The 19889-nt window shown below is 40.2% G+C and overlaps 1 protein-coding gene across 1 annotated transcript; it reads right to left on the reverse strand.

The window, feature by feature from the left end:
- Positions 1–1406: 1406 nt before the first annotated feature.
- Positions 1407–3429, reverse strand: LOC306664846 (transcription initiation factor IIA subunit 1-like). The gene has a single exon (XM_079145957.1). It carries the CDS (start codon positions 3075–3077, stop codon positions 1977–1979), a length of 1101 nt encoding a protein of 366 aa, XP_079002083.1. The 5' UTR covers positions 3078–3429; the 3' UTR covers positions 1407–1976.
- Positions 3430–19889: the final 16460 nt, after the last annotated feature.

Here is a 19889-nt window from a genome sequence, read left to right on the forward strand (position 1 = left end):
AGGTGAGTACCTCTGGAGTGGACACCACCTCTCACCTCGCTGTCCTCCCCATGCTCACAGGGCACCTTTTGCATACCGAGGGCTCAAGTGAGAGAAAATACAACTGTGGGATGCTGTCACACGTCAGTTGGAATCCAGGCTTCAACTGATTGTTTAACTGATGTCCCTGGACAAGTTACCTCACCACCAAGTGGAAATTCCTCAACTGTAAAATGGGCTTGCTAATGTTTACCTCTGAGTCGGGATAAAGATTTAAAAAGATGCTAGATTTTAAGCATAAAGATTAGCATAAAGTGTCACCAAACAGTAGTCCTTTTTGTTTATAATAAAACAGAAAATGCTTTGCACCCTGCTGCTTTGAGACAGGAACACAGCTCATGCTGTTATTACTTTCTCTCTAGGCGGGGGAGAAAGGAGGGGTGCAGGATGAGGGGACGGGTTCTACTGAGAGGGGCTGTATGAAAGGGAACCTACAAGTAGCTCAGCTTTGATGGGCTGTCATCAGTTGCAGGGGAAAGAAGCACATGTCTAAGTTGCTCCATCAGTATTTGCTAGTCCAGGGGGACAGTCACTGGAAAGTGACATAGCTGCTCATTAACCTAAGTATTATTTTTTTTTTTTTTTTTTTTTTTTTTTTTTTTTTTTTTTTGGTTTTTTTAATTATTTTTTTATTTGTTCCAATTTGTTGCACATGACAATAGAATGCATTTATACATTTTGATAGATCATACATAAATGGAGTGCAAGCTTATAATAGAAAAATACTTAGCAGTATATTCTTCTACAAGCAGGCAAAGGTAAAGGTTCTCTCTCTCTTGCCTAATAAATATAACATCCTATTATCATTAAATTGTTTGGGGTAATTTGGCTACAAGCAGTTCCCTTGAGACTTCCTGATGATAAAGTTTATTGGTATTCGCTAATTTAACCCCATATTGCATATATGTGTGTTAAGCGGAAAATTAAATTTGATATCGTGTTCATGGTATAGGACATCAAGAACACTCACCTAGAAGTCATAATGTACAAAGCATATGCTATGAAACTCTCAAAAACCTCAATACTTTATTCTATAAACATCACTGGACTGACTTTTATCTTTTTATTAGGAAAAAAAATCTAATGTCTTGGCATTCTCCCTATAGACTTGTTGACAATAAGCACAGCTACATTTCAATAAAATCCAAATAATTTAAGATTTCCTTCATCCATCAAGCAAAGTTCATCAGGGCACAAGTGTTACATGACCATGACTATAGTTCCAGTGCCCAGAACAGCATCTAGGACTTTAAGGTACTCAATAAATCAATGGTTACAAACAAAATTCAACTGCTTCTGTTAAGAGTTTTCAGCATTTGGTAAAGACCTCTGCTAAAACAAACTTCTAAACGCCATGTAATATGTGGATGTATTACAAATTTGTTATCAGAAAAAAACAAATTTGATTCCAATGTAAATGTCTTGATTATTAAAAATCATAACAGTACCAGTTAACTATTAAAAAATACTTGGAAAGGGCACCCAATTTTAGAATTAAGAACGAAGAAAAATAGCAAATTCTCACAGAACTTAGTTTAAAAATTCCTTAATATTATCAAGGCACAGCAAAGCTAAATAAAATTTTTAAATGACTTTCAGTAAAACTTCTGCTAATTATGCAGTCCTGTTTATTATCTGAGTCTTCTTAGTAATAAAAAAAAAAGTTACAGAAATTCAATTAACTCCTTTTAGTTTTGAGGTACTGTAAGTTAATGAAACACCAGATTATCTCATTGTCAGTCACTATTAAAGAAACAACCTCAAAGTAGCTTTGTTTACAAGTTGAGTCTTAATAGAAAAAAAGATCAAGCCTCTATTTCATTATTTTTCAAATGTAAAGCAGATAATAGTTCTTTTGTTCTATTAAAATAATCTATGAAACTATAACAATGTTTTCACATTGCTTATAAAGAATAAAAGAGGTATCCATCAGGTGCTCAAACATTTCCATGAGGCAGACAGGATGGTTTAGAAAAGAAATTAAAAATGTCAGTGATATGAGGGTGAATCTTTACCTTATCATATTGGCATACAACAACATTTTCTGTGTCAAAGAGTTCCTGTCCTTCCTCATCACTCACATCATCTTCACTATTGAGGGGCTCTTCTTCCACCTGCCCATCTTCAGCTCCATCTTTCTCTTTATCCTCCTCTTCATCATCATCATAGTCTTCTTCTTCGTCTTCATCTTCTTCAGATGACGTATCCCCAGTTCCATCAACTTGTAATACCAATGGAGCTTGCTGTTGAGCAGGCTGGGCCTGTGGTTGCTGCTGGCCAGCTGCAGTTATCTGTGCTTGTGCTGGTGTGGGCGCTGCCACTGTTGTAGGTATAACTTGAGTCTTATTTCCTGTAAATAAGATCTGCTGAGGCTGGATGATAACACCAGTCTGTGGTGAAATCCCTCCAGGAAGAGGGGCAAGAACCTGTTGTATAACAGGAGCTTGTACTCCACCAGGCTGCATTTGCGGTATAACCTGCTGTTGTAGAACCACTGACTGCTGAGGCTGAAAGATATACTGGGCACCATTGGCTGCTCTGACCACCTGAAGAAGCTGGCCTGAATTTGTTAATATCTGTTGAACAGGAGTCACACCTGCAGGCAGTGCCAAGGTAGCAGCTGTAGCAGCAGCACTCATGTTTGATGCATTCATATGTTGTATAAGCTTTGAATCGGGAACAATAACTTGTGGCGCTGTGGCTTGCTGTGATGCAGGAATAAGGACCTGCTGGGTCTGTGCTTGCTGAGGTACTGTCTGCTGAGGTTGAGCTTGCTGATGGTGGTGGTGGTGGTGGTGTTGCTGCTGCTGGGGTTGATGCTGCTGTTGAACTTGCAACAAAAGCTGTTGCTCTTCTGAATGAAATCCATCTACTGCCCTAGACTGCATTAGTTTATTCTCCCATAAAGTTTTTAGTTCCATCAGGACTTGTTCATCCACTCCATCATCCAGAAAGATGTCTCTCACATCCTTAATAACATCTTCAATCACAGATCTATATAATTTAGGCACGGTGTTTGTATTTGCCGAGTTCGCCATTTCCACACACAACACAAACAAGAGGGGAGCAACCCCGAGAAAAGATGAAAACAAAACCAAAAAAAAAAAAAAAAAAAAAAAAAAGAAACCAAGACCTGGAGGGTGACCCAAGCCACCGCAAGACTGGGGCAAAAATTTAAAACAAAATCGATCCCGAAGGAGTAAGGGTAGCGGTGAGACTAGGAGGAGGGGGGTACTCCTCCGGGGCTAAAAACTTCGAGAATCGCCTTTAAAAAAACCACGACCCTTCTGGGGTCCGGGGGGCGTTGCCCGCTCCCCACCCCGCGGCAAGGAGGGAAACCACCACCGGTCGCCGCTCCCCGCGCCGCCGCTGCCGCCACCGGCTGCAGCTCCAGCCCCTAAGTATTATTTTTGCCATCTCATAGATGCAGGAAATGAGATTGAATAACTTGACCGAGAAAACTGAAAACTGGTAGAACTGAACTTTAGATCTAGGTCTTCCAGACAATTAGCCCAGTAATCTTGCTACCACATCAGTCTTTGAAAAAAATGAGAGCAACAGTGATCACATCAACCCATGCAATAGATGACATTTCTCAAAGTATAATTTCACCATGTTAAACACCTAACCCCAGACAAATATATAATGAACCTGTGCCAACGATTTAATTAATAAGGAATCCAGCAGCACAGTGACACTGGTTTCACAGAGCATTTGAGGAAAAGAGATTTATATACAAAAGGAAGATGTGCCTAAATAAGTTTGTTAAACTTGTTAGGTTCGAGTTCAAAGGGACAATAAAACCGGAACCTTGGACGTAATCTGCAGCAATAATTTAATCCCCAGCCAAGATCTTTGAGTAAAAATGTAGCTTCGGAGTCTGGATCTTTATCAACAATAAAAAGCAAGACCAACAGTGGTACATGCTCTAGAGTTAAATAATCCTTGGGTGGGCCAGTCAGACTGCTTCAAAATAACATTCAAAGGACATGCAGTCACTCTTCCCCAAGTCTAAAGAGCTGGTTTAAACATTTTTTTATTTACTATTTGGTGGGTATATTAGCACCTTATGTATATTAATTCATAAGATTACAGCCCTATAAGATGCATGCTATGATGTCAGTTTTACAAGTTAGAAAGTCACCCAAAGTCAAACAGTAAGTAGTATAACAGGGATTTGAGCCCAGGTTGATGACAAAGCCCCCATTCTCAATATGCCATTCTGCTTTCTCAAGTAAGGGAAAAATCTACTGTAACATCAGGGATTGTATCCCATCGTTATGAAACTTCCAGCACCCAGCTCAGTGCGAGACAGGTGGACATAAGTGTTCACAAGTTGTAATTTTTGAATTTAGAGCTGGAAATAAAGAATGCTATCCTTGAGACAATTAATTATTTTTTATTTGTTTACAAAATATGCAAAGACTGGAAAACTCAATGATCAGCAAATAATGCAGTTAAAAATTAACAAAACACATAAACAAATATTTCATTGAAGAGGATAATCAAATGGCAAATAAGCATATGAAAAAATACCCAGCATTATTTGTTGTTAGAAAATTTCACATTGAAACTATAATGGGATACCTAAGAGATTACTAGGTACATATATACATATATGCATATGTATATATTATTTTTATTCGTAAAATGAAAAGTGTTAAATAAATAAAATAAATCTGTTGCTGTGTACCATATGATAAATAAGAGAATGAGCAATTACAACAAAAGCATTCCAGCAATCTTCTCTCTGAGCCTTACAGCAGGACTATTCAAACCCTCTTCCAAAATATTACATCATCAAACCTACTATTTACCCAGTTTCCATGTCAGGTGTTCTTTTTTTTTTTTTTTTCCAACAATATCAATAATTCATTTAAATATAAATGAGCTAGATATTGTAATTAAAAGGTATAAATGTTCAACATGTGTAAAAAGCAAACACTATATGCTCTGTATATATGTCATGCTATTAAATATCAATACACCAATAGGTTAAAAGCAAAAGAAGGGGAAAATAAGCTTGAGAAATCTGAAGTAGAGCTGTTAATATAGAATAAATTTCAATAAAAAGTAATTTCAGATATCAAGGGGGACATTTTATAACTGTCATAGGGTAACTTCAAGAAAGTATAACAATCCCAAATGTGTAGGTGCCCAATAACAAAATTTTAAACTATGTGAAGTAAAAATAAAACTAGAAAGACAAATCCACAGTCATATTTGGAGATTTTAAGCCCCCTCACTTTGCTGGAAGGAGTAATGATATAGAAGGCTTAACAATGTTATCAGCCACATTGACCTACTTGTTATTAATAGAGAACTATACACAAAAATGACAAGTAGAAAATTAAGAATAAACCATATTCCATCATAAAATGAGCTTTAAGAAATTTTAAAAATTTGAAATCACACAGACTGTTTCCTCCATGATTCATTACATTAGAAATCAATCACCTTAAGATATGTATAACCCCCATCCCCACATCTCAACTACTTCAAAATTAAACAGCACCCACTTTAAATATCTCACAGATCAAAGAAGAAAGCACAAGTAAATAAAAAGCGTTTTGAACTAAGTGATAATAAAAGTTTAAAACATCAGAATCTCTGGGACAAAATAGTACTCAGATAAACACTTATAACAAAGTATTTGTATCAGAAAGAAGCTAGATTAACAATCAAATTATTTTCAAATTAGGTAGTAGGAAGGAAAAAATAAGAGTAGGAGCAGAAATATGTGAAACAGAAAAGAAATAGTACAGCTAAAAGGTGATAAAAATCTAACAAGTGTAATCAAGAAAAAAAGAAAAAATATCCATGGAAAGGGAGCTATCAAAGAAGCCAAAAATGTATTAAGGTAATATTACAATTGTATAATTACAATTATATAGCTTACATACCTTTGTCTATTTTAGAGGATAGAAACCCATGCTTGTTTACATAATCCATGTGAGTGATGTTTTTTCACATCCTTTCACCTTCAGTCTGTGAACGTCGTTGCCTAAGAGATGAATCTCTTGGACGCAGCATATTGTTGGGTCTTGTTTCTTAATCCAATCTACCAGTCTATGTCTTTTGATTGATGAGATTAGGCCACTAATGTTCAAGGTTATTACTAAGATATGATTTGTATTCCCGGTCATTTTGGTTTATTTCTAGTTTTGAAATTGAATTAGTTCCTCCCTTTGCTGGCTTCACTTTTCTTTTTTCATTTCATCTTCATGGAATGTTTTGTTGAGAATAATCTGAAGTGCAGGCTTTCTGGTTGTGAATTCTTTTACTTTTGTTTATCATGGAATGTTTTTACTTCACCTTCAAATCTGAAGCTTAATGTTGCTGGATATAAGATTCTTGCTTGGCATCCATTTTCTTTCAGAGCTCATGTTATTATGTTATTCCAGCTTTGAGAGTCTGGGTTGAGGAATCAGTTGGGATCTGAATGATTTCCCCCTATATGTCATCTGATATTCTTCTCTCACAGCCTTTAAAATTTTATCCTTATTCTGTATGCTAGCCATTTTCATTATAATGTTGCCTTGATGCGGGTCTGTTGCAATTTTGCATATTTGGGGTCCTATAAGTCTCTTATATTTGACTTTCCATTTAATTCTTTAGATTTGGGAATTTTTCTGATATTATTTCATTGAAAATATTGTACATTCCTTTGGTTTGTATCTCCATGCCTGCATCTATCCCAATAAGTCTTAAATTTGGTCTTTTCATGTTATCCCAAAATTCTTGAGAGTTCTGTTCATGGTTTCTTAACATTTTCTCTCCAAGTTCAACTCTATTTTCAAGATTATATATTTTGTCTTCATTGCCTGAGGTTCTGTCTTCCGAGTCTGTTGGTGATGTTTTCTATTGAATTTTTAATTTGCTTTAAATTATTTCCTTCATTTCAAGGATTTCTGTTTGTTTTCAGAATCTCTCTTTATTTTAATGATTTTTTTGTTGCCTGTATTTGCTCTCTTACATCATTCTTTACTCACAGACCAGTTTAACTATGTACAAACTCCTTATGACATTTCTTCCACTCTGGTGTCAATGGATTGTTATTGGAGTATCTTGGTTTGCTTGTGGTGATTTGCTTCCTTGCTTTTTCATGTTGTTTGTTTGTCTACCCATCTAACAGTAGGAATCTGAGGCAGAGTTTCTTCCCTGTGAACTCGTAGTGTCCCTGAAGTTTTCCAGTACCTCACTGTTTAGGGGGAGAAAAATAATAACAACCACCAATGCAAACAATTTACAGTATTAAACCAAATAGTTCCTACTGTGATGTCTACCATGTTGATAATCACAATAAACAGAAATGATATAATCAGTTATGCCTATAATAAAAACAGCAAGTTTGCTAAAGGGTTTACATTTTCAGATGGTGGACAGGGAGAGAACAGAAGTGATATAGGATGTGTGATGATTATGAGGGAGGAAGAGAGAAGACAGAAGTAAAGGATTAAAGTAAGCACGAAAGAGAATCTCTATTCTCTGGCTGTTAGCAGAAGAGAGAATCAAGGGAAACATAGGATAAAGACATATATATAAGGCAAAAATTTAAATAAAAATTAAAAATAAAAATACAAAACTAAAATATACCAAATATCCTAGTTCATAAAACCTAGTCCATGTAAAATAACTAGTTTCAAAAATCCTAAAGATAAGAAAAAAGTTAGGAAACTGTATAATTTCCATGTATCATTAAAGTCACAATTAACAGAAAAAAAAAAAAAAAAAAAAAAAAAAGAATTTTTTAAAAATCTTGATGAAAAGTTAAAGAATTCTTTCCATGGAGTTCAAAATATTCTCAGCTTCTCTTCTCGGAAGTTTTAGGTGGGGTTGTCTGGAGTGTGATGCTGGAGAAACAGGTGGAGTTCCTGGAGGCAGGGCTTAGGCTTAGGCAGCCTCCAGGTTCTTCACTGGAGTGCAAATTGGTCTGGAGATTTTAAACCAATGCACCCCCAGGTACTTGCTGTTCCATGCTGGGCTCCCCTGGGTTCCAGTTATGTGATGAGGGAGCCAATTTTTATCCCTCTATGTCGCCTACAAACCCCACATTTACTGGTCTTGGGTTCAGTCTCCAAACAATTTCTCCCACCTCCACCTCTCCAAGTTCCCAGCCAAAGGCATCTCTCCCGGTGGGTCCTGCAAACAGTTGATTGGAAGGGGAGGGGGAGAGCCAGGTGGAGAGCCAGGTGGGTTTCTGCAACCAGTTGTCCCCTGTGTAAACCTCTCTCCACATTTGGTTTTCTTCTGGTCACTTAAGCACTCTATGTCATGCAGCATGTGTTTACTGTGCCTGTATTTTGGGTCAGACTCAGGTTTACCAGGAATCTGCTTCCTCAGTTGCCAGCCCCAACACTGCAGCTGCAAAATGGTTCCTTCCTTTGTCCTCACACACCACCTGGAAAAATGGCGGCTTCTTTCCCCACCCATGGATATCTTGCCGCGTGTCCTTCAGGTTTGTTGGGCAATGTCCTTGGTCTCTAAACACTCTGTACTCAAACATGCCCTCAGGCCTCCCAAAAATGCAGGTTCCTTTAATTCCCCTATCCCTCTTCTACGCTCATGGAGGAATCTCTCTGGCTGGGACTTCCGGCCCAGCTATGGCAGTGGCTCTGTCACTGGGGAATTTTTCCCTACTATATCCAACCTCCTTTTTCCCAATCTTCTTTAATGTCCAGTTTTAGGTTCCAATAAGTCCCCCTTGCCTTTTGTTGTTGTTGTTGTTGTTCACCCACCTTGCAGAGAAGCTGCCCGTCTGCTTTCTTAGTTTCAGCCTTGGAACAGCCAGAAATGTGACCTCCTCTATTCCACCATCTTTCAGCCTAGTTATCTTGTGGACGAGGAAAACCATGGCTCTGTAACCATAATGACATCTTCTAGTAATTTGGGCAGTGTTAGGGTTTGGATGTGCAGTGTCCCCCAAAACCTCACATGTGAGACAATGCAAGAATGACAGTGAATTATTAGTTGCCACTGTGTGCAGGACAGTGAGCTGGTTCATGATCTTACAGTGTGAAAATCAAGTTGAGTTACTCAGAAGCAGATAATCAGTAAGCAAGCAGAGGGGACGTGACCCTGCCCCCACATTACAACACTTAGGACAAAAGTACACGGATCACAAACAAAACATGATCATGTTTTCTGATTGAGAAAGTACAGAGTGGTATTAAGGTTGTAATACATGAGCTTATGTAGTCCAGGAAGCAGTCCTTGGAAAATGACACTTTGGTCCTTAGGTGTCACCAGGATGCCTCTTGACAAATCTCCCTTCCTAAAAGGTCAGAGGACAATAACATCTCTTTCCATTTCAGGTCAAGGACAAAGATTAGCCTGGTTCTTACCTTATATAAATATATTCATAAATACATTGCAGGAACCAGGCATACCTGTAATCCCAGTGGCTCAGGAGGCTGAGACAGGAGGATCACAACTTCAAAGTCAGCCTTAGCAATTTGGCAAGACCCTGTCTCAAAATAAAAAACATTTAAAAATGGCTGGGATGTGGCTCAGTGGTTAAGTGCCCCTGATTTCAATCCTGGTAATTGAGAGAGAGAGAGAGAGAGAGAGAGAGAGAGAGAGAGAGAGAGAATTCAAGTAATTGTTGAAGGGATGACTAACTCAACCAAGTGGACCTGTACCTTTTTATTATCAAGAGACCCAACAGCACTTTGCCATAGCAGATGTTCAAATAATATTTAATGAATTCCTGCATTTGAATGGAAAAAATCAATGACTTAAAAGATTTCAGATTCATCTGTTGCTAAGCTTACATTAAAGGCAATCACAGTATTCTGTTATATGTACCAGAGACAAGTTTGAGAACTTCTCTCGAAGTGGGGGAAGTCTCACTGCCCAAGTGATGTGCCCTCTGCTTCTCCCGACTTATCCAGGACCACGGAGAGTCCCACTCAGCGAGGAGAGGAAGGCGCCCCTCGTCACCCTTTAGGCATTGTGGCTCCTATCTCCAACTCAGGAGGGAGGCCCGTGCCAGCTGCGAAGAAAGAACGGGACTGTGGAAGTCACCGAGTACCAGCAAGCCTGGCAGGAAGAAGCCAAGGACCCGTTTTACTCAATCAGACCTGCTCTGTGTAGACTCGCCCTCGCGGGCCTTAGCTAATCCGCACGGGCCAGAGAACTTGGAGTGCCGCTGTTGGGGAGTTTGCCTACCATGCCGACAGGCAGCACCCTCATTCTCGGCTCATCCCCAGAACCTGGGTCCTACAACCCCTTGCACATCTCAAGGCGAGAGGGTTCTCAACGGGACTTATCCACCTGAGCATCCCAGGGACCGACAGTGCCCTCAGCACAGACAGGCCTCCATCATCGCTCCTCCTCTCAACTTGGGCTCCTTCAGCCTGGAAGGCCCCGTCCCAGCAAGTAGGTGAAAAGGAGCCGCGTGCCATGCCTCTCAGCTTAAAGAAGGGCTCCGGTCACCTCGCCCTGACAGAAAGTCAATGGGAAGTACTGTGATTTGTGGCGCCGGCTTTATCAAGCAGAAATGGATGACCAGGGTCAGGCTGGCCTCGGGGTCAGGCTGGCCTTGGGGTAAGGAGGTGGTGATCCAGGAAGCTCTTCTGGAGGTGAGGAGGACAGGCGTGGAGATTGTTGAGGCAACTCAGGGTCCTTTCTAAAGGGAATCCAACCCCAAAATGTTGGTCTGAAGTCTGTGACCCTCCATTGTCAGACTTCAAGTTGGCTTCTAAAACATATATATATATATATTAGATACATATATATATACATAATATATGTATATATGTATATATATATACATAATATATGTATATATTAGATACATATATATACATAATATTTATATATTAGATACATCTAGATATCGAGTTATGTTCACACAAAACTGATTTAACTAGATATAGTGGGTGGAAATGTGAGAAGCCCAACTGGTTTTTGCTATTTCAAAAATCAAAGTGGGGGGTTGTGGCTCAGTGGTAGATCACTTGCCTGGTACGTGTGAGGCACTGGGTTTGATCCTCAGCACCACATAAAATAAAGGTATTGTGTCCATCTACAACCAAAAAAATATATATTAAAAAAAAACAAAGTGGGGTTGCCAGTGTGGCTTATCTACCTACTATGTGTGTTGGGGTGGAGGGTGAAAGGAGATGGTGTGTTTCCAGGTTTCAGAATTATATGCACGTTAAACACCAAAACACCAACGAGGCTAGAGACGAACAGACCGGATCCGAGTCTGTAACGATGTCTTCCTGGAATTCAGTCACGCTCATTCATACACATACCGTCTATGACTGGTGTCGCCTGTGGTTACTTTTGTGCTACAGTGATCCAGCTGAGTAGTGTGACAAAGTGAGTATAAAGTTTTTTTCTTTACAGAAAATGTGGCTGACCCCAGATCTAGGCTCACCATGTGCTTTTCATTCTTTCCAAATGAACAAGGCAGGAAATTTCCTTGCACCCTAGTGCAGAAGCTGGAACAGTGCTTCTTTACATATGGTCATGTTAAGACAGTAGCACCAGAAATAAAACGATTTTGTTATTTTACCAATCTGGTTAGATTTTCCCTTCACTCGTTTTCTGTTGCAGTCCCTGAGCTATTGGTCCAAGTCCAAGAGAAATTCTCACCTGACTTCAGCAAGACAATAAAGTCCAAAGCCGGGTTATGACAGAGCATTTTAAAAATTCTTAAGCTCCCACTTAACATATCCAGCATCAGGACCACTACTTCCAGGTTATCAGATCTCCTCCCCACACCCAATGGCAGGATTTTACCCTAAATAAAGAAACCACATCCAAACAAACTTCATTTTTTCGCATATAGAAGGAACTTTACAACCCTCACTAAAAAGAAATTAGGACCATTTCTTGGTGTCCCTAGAGAATTAGTTCTGGGACTCCAGAAAAACCCAAATCCATGCATTATTTGCATACAATTCAATATAGCCTCCCATATATTCTAGATTATAATACCCCAAACCATGAAAGTAATATTTAAATAACTGTCACACTGTATTGCTTAGCAAATGAGAAGAAAATTAAGTTTGTACATGTTCAATACAGATGCAGTTTGTTTTTAATTGTTTTCCACCCCTGGATGGTTTTCCACCCTCAAGTAGGTGCCCACAGGGACAGACAGCTCACTGTATACTGAGGCCCTGTGGGTGGTCCTTCTTTAGACCATAACTTCTAGTCAGTACTGGCCCCACCCTTGTCACTGTATTAGTTCCTCCCTCCCAACTAAAAGTTGACCTCCTGGCCTCTACTCATTTACTGCCCATGCTCAGAAGTCAGGTGTGGATGCAAGATGTCAGGGCTCAGGGGAGTAAAGGTGTTGAAATATAATACACACACACCAGAGGGAAACCCACTTATTGCCTGTTAAACGTGTGGCTCATTCTTTTGTTTTTGATTCATTTTTTCATTTGTTCATTTAATAGATATTTAATAAGCACCTAAAACATGCCAAGCATTGACCTACATTCTGGGCACCCAGGAGGTAAGAAAACAGATGGTCTCTACCTCCTAGGGCTTGTTTCAGCATGTGGAAGGATGATAAAAAGTAAATAAATAAAAACTGCAAATCCTCATCATTGCTCTGAAGAAAACTACTGGGGCAACCTTACAAATGGTAGCGGGGGAACCTACTTAGAATTCTCATAGCCAAGCACAGTACTTGGTCCATAGATTTTTTTTTTTTTTTTATAATTTTTTTTTTATTGTAAACAAATGGGATACATGTTGTTTCTCTGTTTGTACATGGCGTAAAGGCATACCATTTGTGTAATCATAAATTTACATAGAGTAATGTTGTTTGATTCATTCTGTTATTTTTTCCCTTCCCCCCACCCCTCCCACCCCTCTTTACCCTCTATACAGTCCTTCCTTCCTCCATACTTGCCCCCCTCCCTAACCCTAACTCTAACCCTAACACTAACCCTTCCCTCCCCCCCATTATGTGTCATCCTCCACTTATTAGCGATATCATTCGTCCTTTGGCTTTTTGAGATTGGCTTATCTCACTTAGCATGATATTCTCCAATTTCATCCATTTGCCTGCAAATGCCATAATTTTATCATTCTTTATGGCTGAGTAATATTCCATTGTATATATATACCACAGTTTCTTTATCCACTCATCAATTGAAGGGCATCTAGGTTGGTTCCACAGTCTGGCTATTGTGAATTGAGCAGCTATGAACATTGATGTGGCTGTGTCTCTGTAGTATGCTGATTTTAAGTCCTTTGGGTATAGGCCAAGGAGTGGGATAGCTGGGTCAAATGGAGGGTCCATTCCGAATTTTCTAAGGAATCTCCACACTGCTTTCCAGAGTGGCTGCACTAATTTGCAGCCCCACCAGCAATGTAAGAGTGTACCTTTCTCCCCACATCCTCGCCAACACCTGTTGTTGCTCGTATTCTTGATAATCGCCATTCTAATTGGGGTGAGATGGAATCTTAGGGTAGTTTTGATTTGCATTTCTCTTATTACTAGAGATGTTGAACATTTTTCCATATGTTTGTTGATTGCCTGTAGATCTTCTTCTGTGAAGTGTCTATTCATTTCCTTAGCCCATTTGTTGATTGGGTTATTTGTATTCTTCGTGTAGAGTTTTTTGAGTTCTTTATAGATTCTGGAGATTAGCGCTCTATCTGAAGTATGATTGGCAAAGATATTCTCCCACTCTGTAGGCTCTTTCTTCGCATTGCTGATAGTTTCCGTTGCTGAGAGAAAGCTTTTTAGTTTGAATCTATCCCAGTGGTTGATTCTAGCTTTTATTTCTTGTGCTATGGGAGTCCTGTTAAGGAAGTCTGATCCTAGACCAACAAGGTGAAGATTTGGACCTACTTTTTCTTCTATAATCTGCAGGGTCTCTGGTCTGATTCCGAGGTCCTTAATCCATTTTGAGTTTAGTTTCGTGCATGGTGAGAGATATGGGTTTAGTTTCATTCTGTTGCATATGGATTTCCAATTCTCCCAGCACCATTTGTTGAAGAGGCTATCTTTTCTCCATTGCATATTTTTGGCACCTTTGTCTAGTATGAGAAAATTGTATTTATTTGAGTTTGTGTCCGTGTCCTCTATTCTGTACCATTGATCTACCTTTCTATTTTGGTACCAATACCATGCCGTTTTTGTTACTATTGCTTTGTAGTAGAGTTGAAGATCTGGTATTGCAATACCCCCTGTTTCACTCTTCCTGCTAAGGATTGCTTTAGCTATTCTGGGTTTCTTATTCTTCCAGATGAATTTCATGATTGCTTGCTCTATTTCTGTAAGGTACGTCATTGGGATTTTAATTGGAATTGCACTGAATTTGTATAGCACTTTAGGTAGTATGGCCATTTTGACAATATTAATTCTTCCTATCCAAGAACATGGAAGATCTTTCCATCTTCTAAGGTGTTCTTTAATTTCTTTCTTTAGTGTTGTATAGTTCTCATTGTAGAGGTCTTTCACCTCTTTTGTGAGATTGATTCCCAAGTATTTTATTTTTTTCGAGGCTATAGTGAATGGGGTAGTTTTCCTAATTTCTCTTTCCGAAGATTCATCACTTATGTATAAAAATGCGTTGGATTTATGGGCATTGATCTTGTAACCTGCTACTTTACTGAATTCACTTATGAGTTCTAAGAGTTTTCTGGTGGAATTTCCAGGTTCCTCTAAATATATAATCATGTCATCAGCGAACAGGGATAGTTTGAGTTCTTCTTTTCCAATTCGTATCCCTTTAATTTCTTTGGTTTGTCTAATTGCTCTGGCCAGAGTCTCAAGAACGATGTTGAATAGAAGTGGTGAAAGAGGGCATCCCTGCCTTGTTCCAGTTTTTAGGGGGAATGCTTTCAGTTTTTCACCATTTAGAATGATATTAGCCATGGGCTTAGCATAAATGGCCTTTACAATGTTAAGGAATGTTCCCACTATCCCTATTTTTTCTAGTGTTTTGAGCATGAAGGGGTGCTGTATTTTATCAAATGCTTTTTCTGCATCTATTGAAATAATTATGTGATTCTTGACTTTAAGTCTATTAATATGGTGAATTACGTTTATTGATTTCCTGATGTTGAACCAACCTTGCATACCTGGGATGAAGCCCACTTGATCATGGTGCACTATCTTTTTAATATGTTTTTGTATGCGATTTGCTAAAATTTTGTTGAGAATTTTTGCGTCGATGTTCATTAAGGATATTGGTCTGAAATTTTCTTTCCTTGATGAGTCTCTGTCTGGTTTCGGTATCAGTGTGATATTGGCTTCATAGAATGAGTTTGGGAGGGTTCCCTCCTCTTCTATTTTATGGAATACTTTGAGAAGTATTGGAATGAGCTCTTCTTTAAAGGTTTTGTAGAACTCGGCTGAGAACCCATCTGGTCCCGGACTTTTCTTTGTTGGAAGGCTTTTGATGACTTCTTCTATTTCAGTACTTGAAATTGGTCTATTTAAATTGTTTATGTCCTCCTCGTTCAGTTTAGGCAATTCATATGTCTCTAGAAACCTGTTGATGCCTTCAAAATTTTCTATTTTGTTGGAGTATAGATTTTCAAAATAGCTTCTAATTATGTTTTGTATTTCAATCCTGTCTGTTGTGATATTTCCTTCTTCATTCCAAATTTTAGTGATTTGGGTTTTCTCTCGTCTTCTCTTTGTTAGTGTGGCTAAAGGTTTATCAATTTTGTTTATTTTTTCGAAGAACCAACTATTTATTTTGTCAATTTTTTGTATTGTTTCTTTTGTTTCAATTTCACTGATTTCAGCTCTGAGTTTAACTATTTCCTGTCTTCTACTACTTTTGGTGTTGGTCTGTTCTTCTTTTTCTAGGGCTTTGAGCTGTAGCGTTAGGTCGTTTATTTGTTGAGTTTTACTTCTTTTATTAAATGCGCTCCATGAAATAAATTTCCCTCTAAGTACTGCTTTCATAGTGTCCCAGAGATTTTGATATGATGTTTCTTTGTTCTCATTTACCTCTAAGAATTTTTTAATTTCCTTCCTAATATCTTCTGTTATCCATTCATCATATAATAGCATATTGTTTAATCTCCAGATGTTGGAATAGTTTCTGTGTTTTACTCTTTCATTTATTTCTAACTTCAATCCATTATGATCTGATAGAATACATGGTAGTGTCTCTATCTTCTTGTATTTGCTAACATTAGCTTTGTGGCATAATATATGGTCTATTTTAGAGAAGGATCCATGTGCTGCTGAGAAGAAAGTGTATTCGCTCTTGGTTGGATGGTATATTCTATAAATGTCCGTTAAGTCTAAATTATTGATTGTGTTATTGAGATCTATGGTTTCTTTGTTCAATTTTTGTCTGGAAGATCTTTCCAGTGGTGAGAGAGGCGTGTTAAAATCACCTAGTATTATTGTGTTATGGTCTATTTGGTTTCTGAAATTGAGAAGGATTTGTTTGACATACATGGATGAGCCACTGTTTGGGGCATAGATGTTTATGATTGTTATATCTTGCTGATTTATGCTTCCCTTAAGCAGTATGAAATGACCTTCTTTATCCCTTCTGACTAACTTTGGCTTGAAGTCCACACTATCGGAAATGAGGATGGATACTCCAGCTTTTTTGCTGAGTCCATGTGCATGGTATGTTTTTCCCCATCCTTTCACCTTTAGTCTATGGGTATCTTTTTCTATGAGGTGAGTCTCTTGCAGGCAACATATTGTTGGATCTTTCTTTTTAATCCAATCTGCCAGTCTATGTCTTTTGATTGATGAATTCAGGCCATTAACATTCAGGGTTATTATAGAGATATGATTTGGTTTCCCGGTCATTTGGTTCATTTTTTAAATTTTATTTATTTATTTGTTTGACACAACTTGTTTCCTCCTTTATTTGACAATTCCTTTAGGATAATTCCTCCCTTTGCTGATTTGCTTCTTTGTTTTTCATCTCTTCCTCATGGAATATTTTGCTGAGAATGTTCTGTAATGCTGGCTTTCTTTTTGTAAATTCTTTTAGCTTTTGTTTATCATGGAAGGATTTTATTTCATCGTCAAATTTGAAGGTAAGTTTTGCTGGGTATAAGATTCTTGGTTGGCATCCATTTTCTTTCAGGGCTTGAAAAATATTTTTCCAGGCCCTTCTAGCTTTTTGGGTCTGGATTGAAAAATCTGCTGATATCCGTATTGGTTTCCCCCGAATGTAATTTGGTTCTTTTCTCTCACAGCCTTTAAAATTCTGTCTTTATTTTGTATGTTAGGTATTTTCATTATAATGTGCCTTGGTGTGGGTCTGTTGTAATTTTGTATATTTGGAGTCCTATAAGCCTCTTGAACTTGATTTTCCATTTCATTCTTCAGATTTGGGAAATTTTCTGATATTATTTCATTGAATAGATTGTTCATTCCTTTGGTTTGTTTCTCTAAGCCTTCCTCAATCCCAATAATTCTTAAATTTGGCCTTTTCATGATATCCCATAGTTCTTGTAGATTCTGTTCATGATTTCTTACCATCTTCTCTGTTTGTTCAACTTTGTTTTCAAGGTTAAATATTTTGTCTTCAATGTCTGAGGTTCTGTCTTCCAGGTGTTCTATCCTACTGGATATGCTTTCTATGGAGTTCTTTATTTGGTTTATTGTTTCCTTCATGTCAAGGATTTCTGTTTGGTTTTTTTTTCAATATCTCTAACTCTTTATTGAAATGATCTTTTGCTTCCTGTATTTGCTCTTTTAACTGTTGATTGGTGCGATCATTCAATGCCTGCATTTGCTCTTTCATCTCATCATTCAGTGCCTGCATTTGCTCTTTCATCTCATCGTTTGCTTCCCTGATCATTTTAATTATGTACATTCTGAACTCCTTTTCTGTCATTTCTTCTGCCATGCTGTCATTGGGTTTTATTGATGTAATATCTAGATTTGTTTGCAGCATTTTCTTTCCTTGTTTTCTCATATTGTTCAGGTATCAGTTGACCGCTGAGATATTGCAAATTTCCTCTATTGACTTACAATGTCCCTGAAGATTTCTATATATATCCCCCCTTAGACTTCAGTAGGCTGAAGTCTTGGAGGAAGTTGATAATGCGGAGCTCCACAAGGAAGCTGCCTCTCTAGGAGTGGTGGCCTTCAGGTGGGGTATAATCCCTGCTAGTGGGCAGAGGTGCCTCCACTTGTTGACCAATGGTCATCCAAAGGGGACCTAGGCTACGGGCTGAGGCAAGGCCTGTTTGGGCCTGAGTCTCTAGTTTTACCGTCCTTGTGGGGAAACCTCACCCGGCAGGGAAGACTCACCCGGTGGGGAGGTCTCACTGGTCAGTACCCTCCTAGAGGTTCCCCTCAATTACAGCTACCGCCTGGGCTGGGCTGCCTTCCTCTGCAAAGTTCCCAGGGGCCCGGCCCTACCTCCTGGGCCTGGGAGCCTCACCCTTCGCAGATGAATCTCCTTAGGCTGCCCCTCCTCAGAGAATATGCCCGCAGGCCTGGAACTTTTGCTCCGCCCTAAGCCTGTCTCTGTGCGGCTCTTCCACCCAGAAGCCCCCTAGATCCTGGGACCCTGCTCTGCCCCTAATTGCCTGGCTATGCGGCCCCTCCTCTGAGCAGCCACCTGGGGCCCCATACAATCTCTCTGAGTCCCAGAGACCCGCCACACGCCTCTTCCTCCAGACAGCTGCCCAGTATTCCGGTGCGGTCACTAGGAGTCCAAGAATCTCACTGCGTGCCTCCACCTCCCACCAACCACCCGTAGCCCTGGGCAATCAATCACTCCGAGTCGAAGTGACCCTCCCCGTTCCTCCTCCTCCTCCAGATAACCCCCCGAGTGTTCAGGAGTGGTCGCTCTGAGTGGCTCTGAATCCACGTGACCCGCTGCACGGGTCCTATGGGCAACCGCCCGGAGCTCTGGTGCGGCCACTCAAGACCAAGCGACCCACCACGCTTCTCCTCCAGGCAGCCCCCCTGTGTTCAGGAGCTGTCACTTTAAGTCCAAACAACTCACCACTCGCCTTCTCCTCTGAGCAGCCGCCTGGAGCGCTAACGCAGTCACTGCGAGTCCAAAGGACCCACCGCGCTTCTCCTCCTCCTCCAGGCAGGCCCCGGGGTTCAGAAGTGGTCTGAGTCCAAACAGCTCGCCACGCAGCCTCTCCTCTGGCAACCGCCTGAAGCTCTGGTGTAGTCACCCCGAATCCAAGCGGCCGCGTTCCTCTTCCTCCTCCTCGTCCTCGTCCTCAGGGCAGGCGGGTTCAGAAGCGTCGTTCTGAGTCCAAACAGCTCGCCGCGGAGCTTCTCTTCTGGCAACCGCCTGTAGCTCTGGTGCAGTCACTCCGAATCCAAGTGGCCACGCTCCTCCTCCTCCTCCTCAGGGCAGGCCCCGGTGTCCTGAGTCCACACAGCTCTCCTCGCCACTCCTCCCCTGGGCAGCCGCCGGAGCCCCAGTGGTTGCTCCGAGTCCCAGTGCTGTGCCGAGCGGCCTCCTTTTCGGCGCTCCTAGTTGTCCGAGTTCACTGCTCCAGCGGGGGGAGGGGCGTCTCACCGGCAGCTCTACTTCACAAAGTTTCCTGCGTTCCGGGACCACTGTCCCATCCGGGACGCCTCCCCAATGGGAGAGACTCACCCGGCTGCTTTGAGTTGGTCCCAAGTGTCTCAATATCTCCTCTTTTGAATCCTGAGTCCTGGAGCAACATGAAATGCAGCCACCCTCTAGGCCGCCATCTTGAAACCCTGGTCCATAGATTAAGCACCCTTTTAGGGGTGCTTGCATGTGAAACCAAGTACGTAAAATGCCGTCTTTGTATCACTTCTGTGCAGCCATACAAGAGCAACCTTAACTTGGAGAGCGGGTCTAACAGGAAGAAAGGAAAAACCTGGGAGCCTCTCCTTGCCTCCAAGAAGATTATGAGAGACAGAACAATGAATTCTATTT

This window comes from Sciurus vulgaris (genome assembly GCF_902686455.1).
Source record: "Sciurus vulgaris genome assembly, chromosome: 6".
Classification (NCBI taxonomy): Eukaryota; Metazoa; Chordata; class Mammalia; order Rodentia; family Sciuridae; genus Sciurus; species Sciurus vulgaris.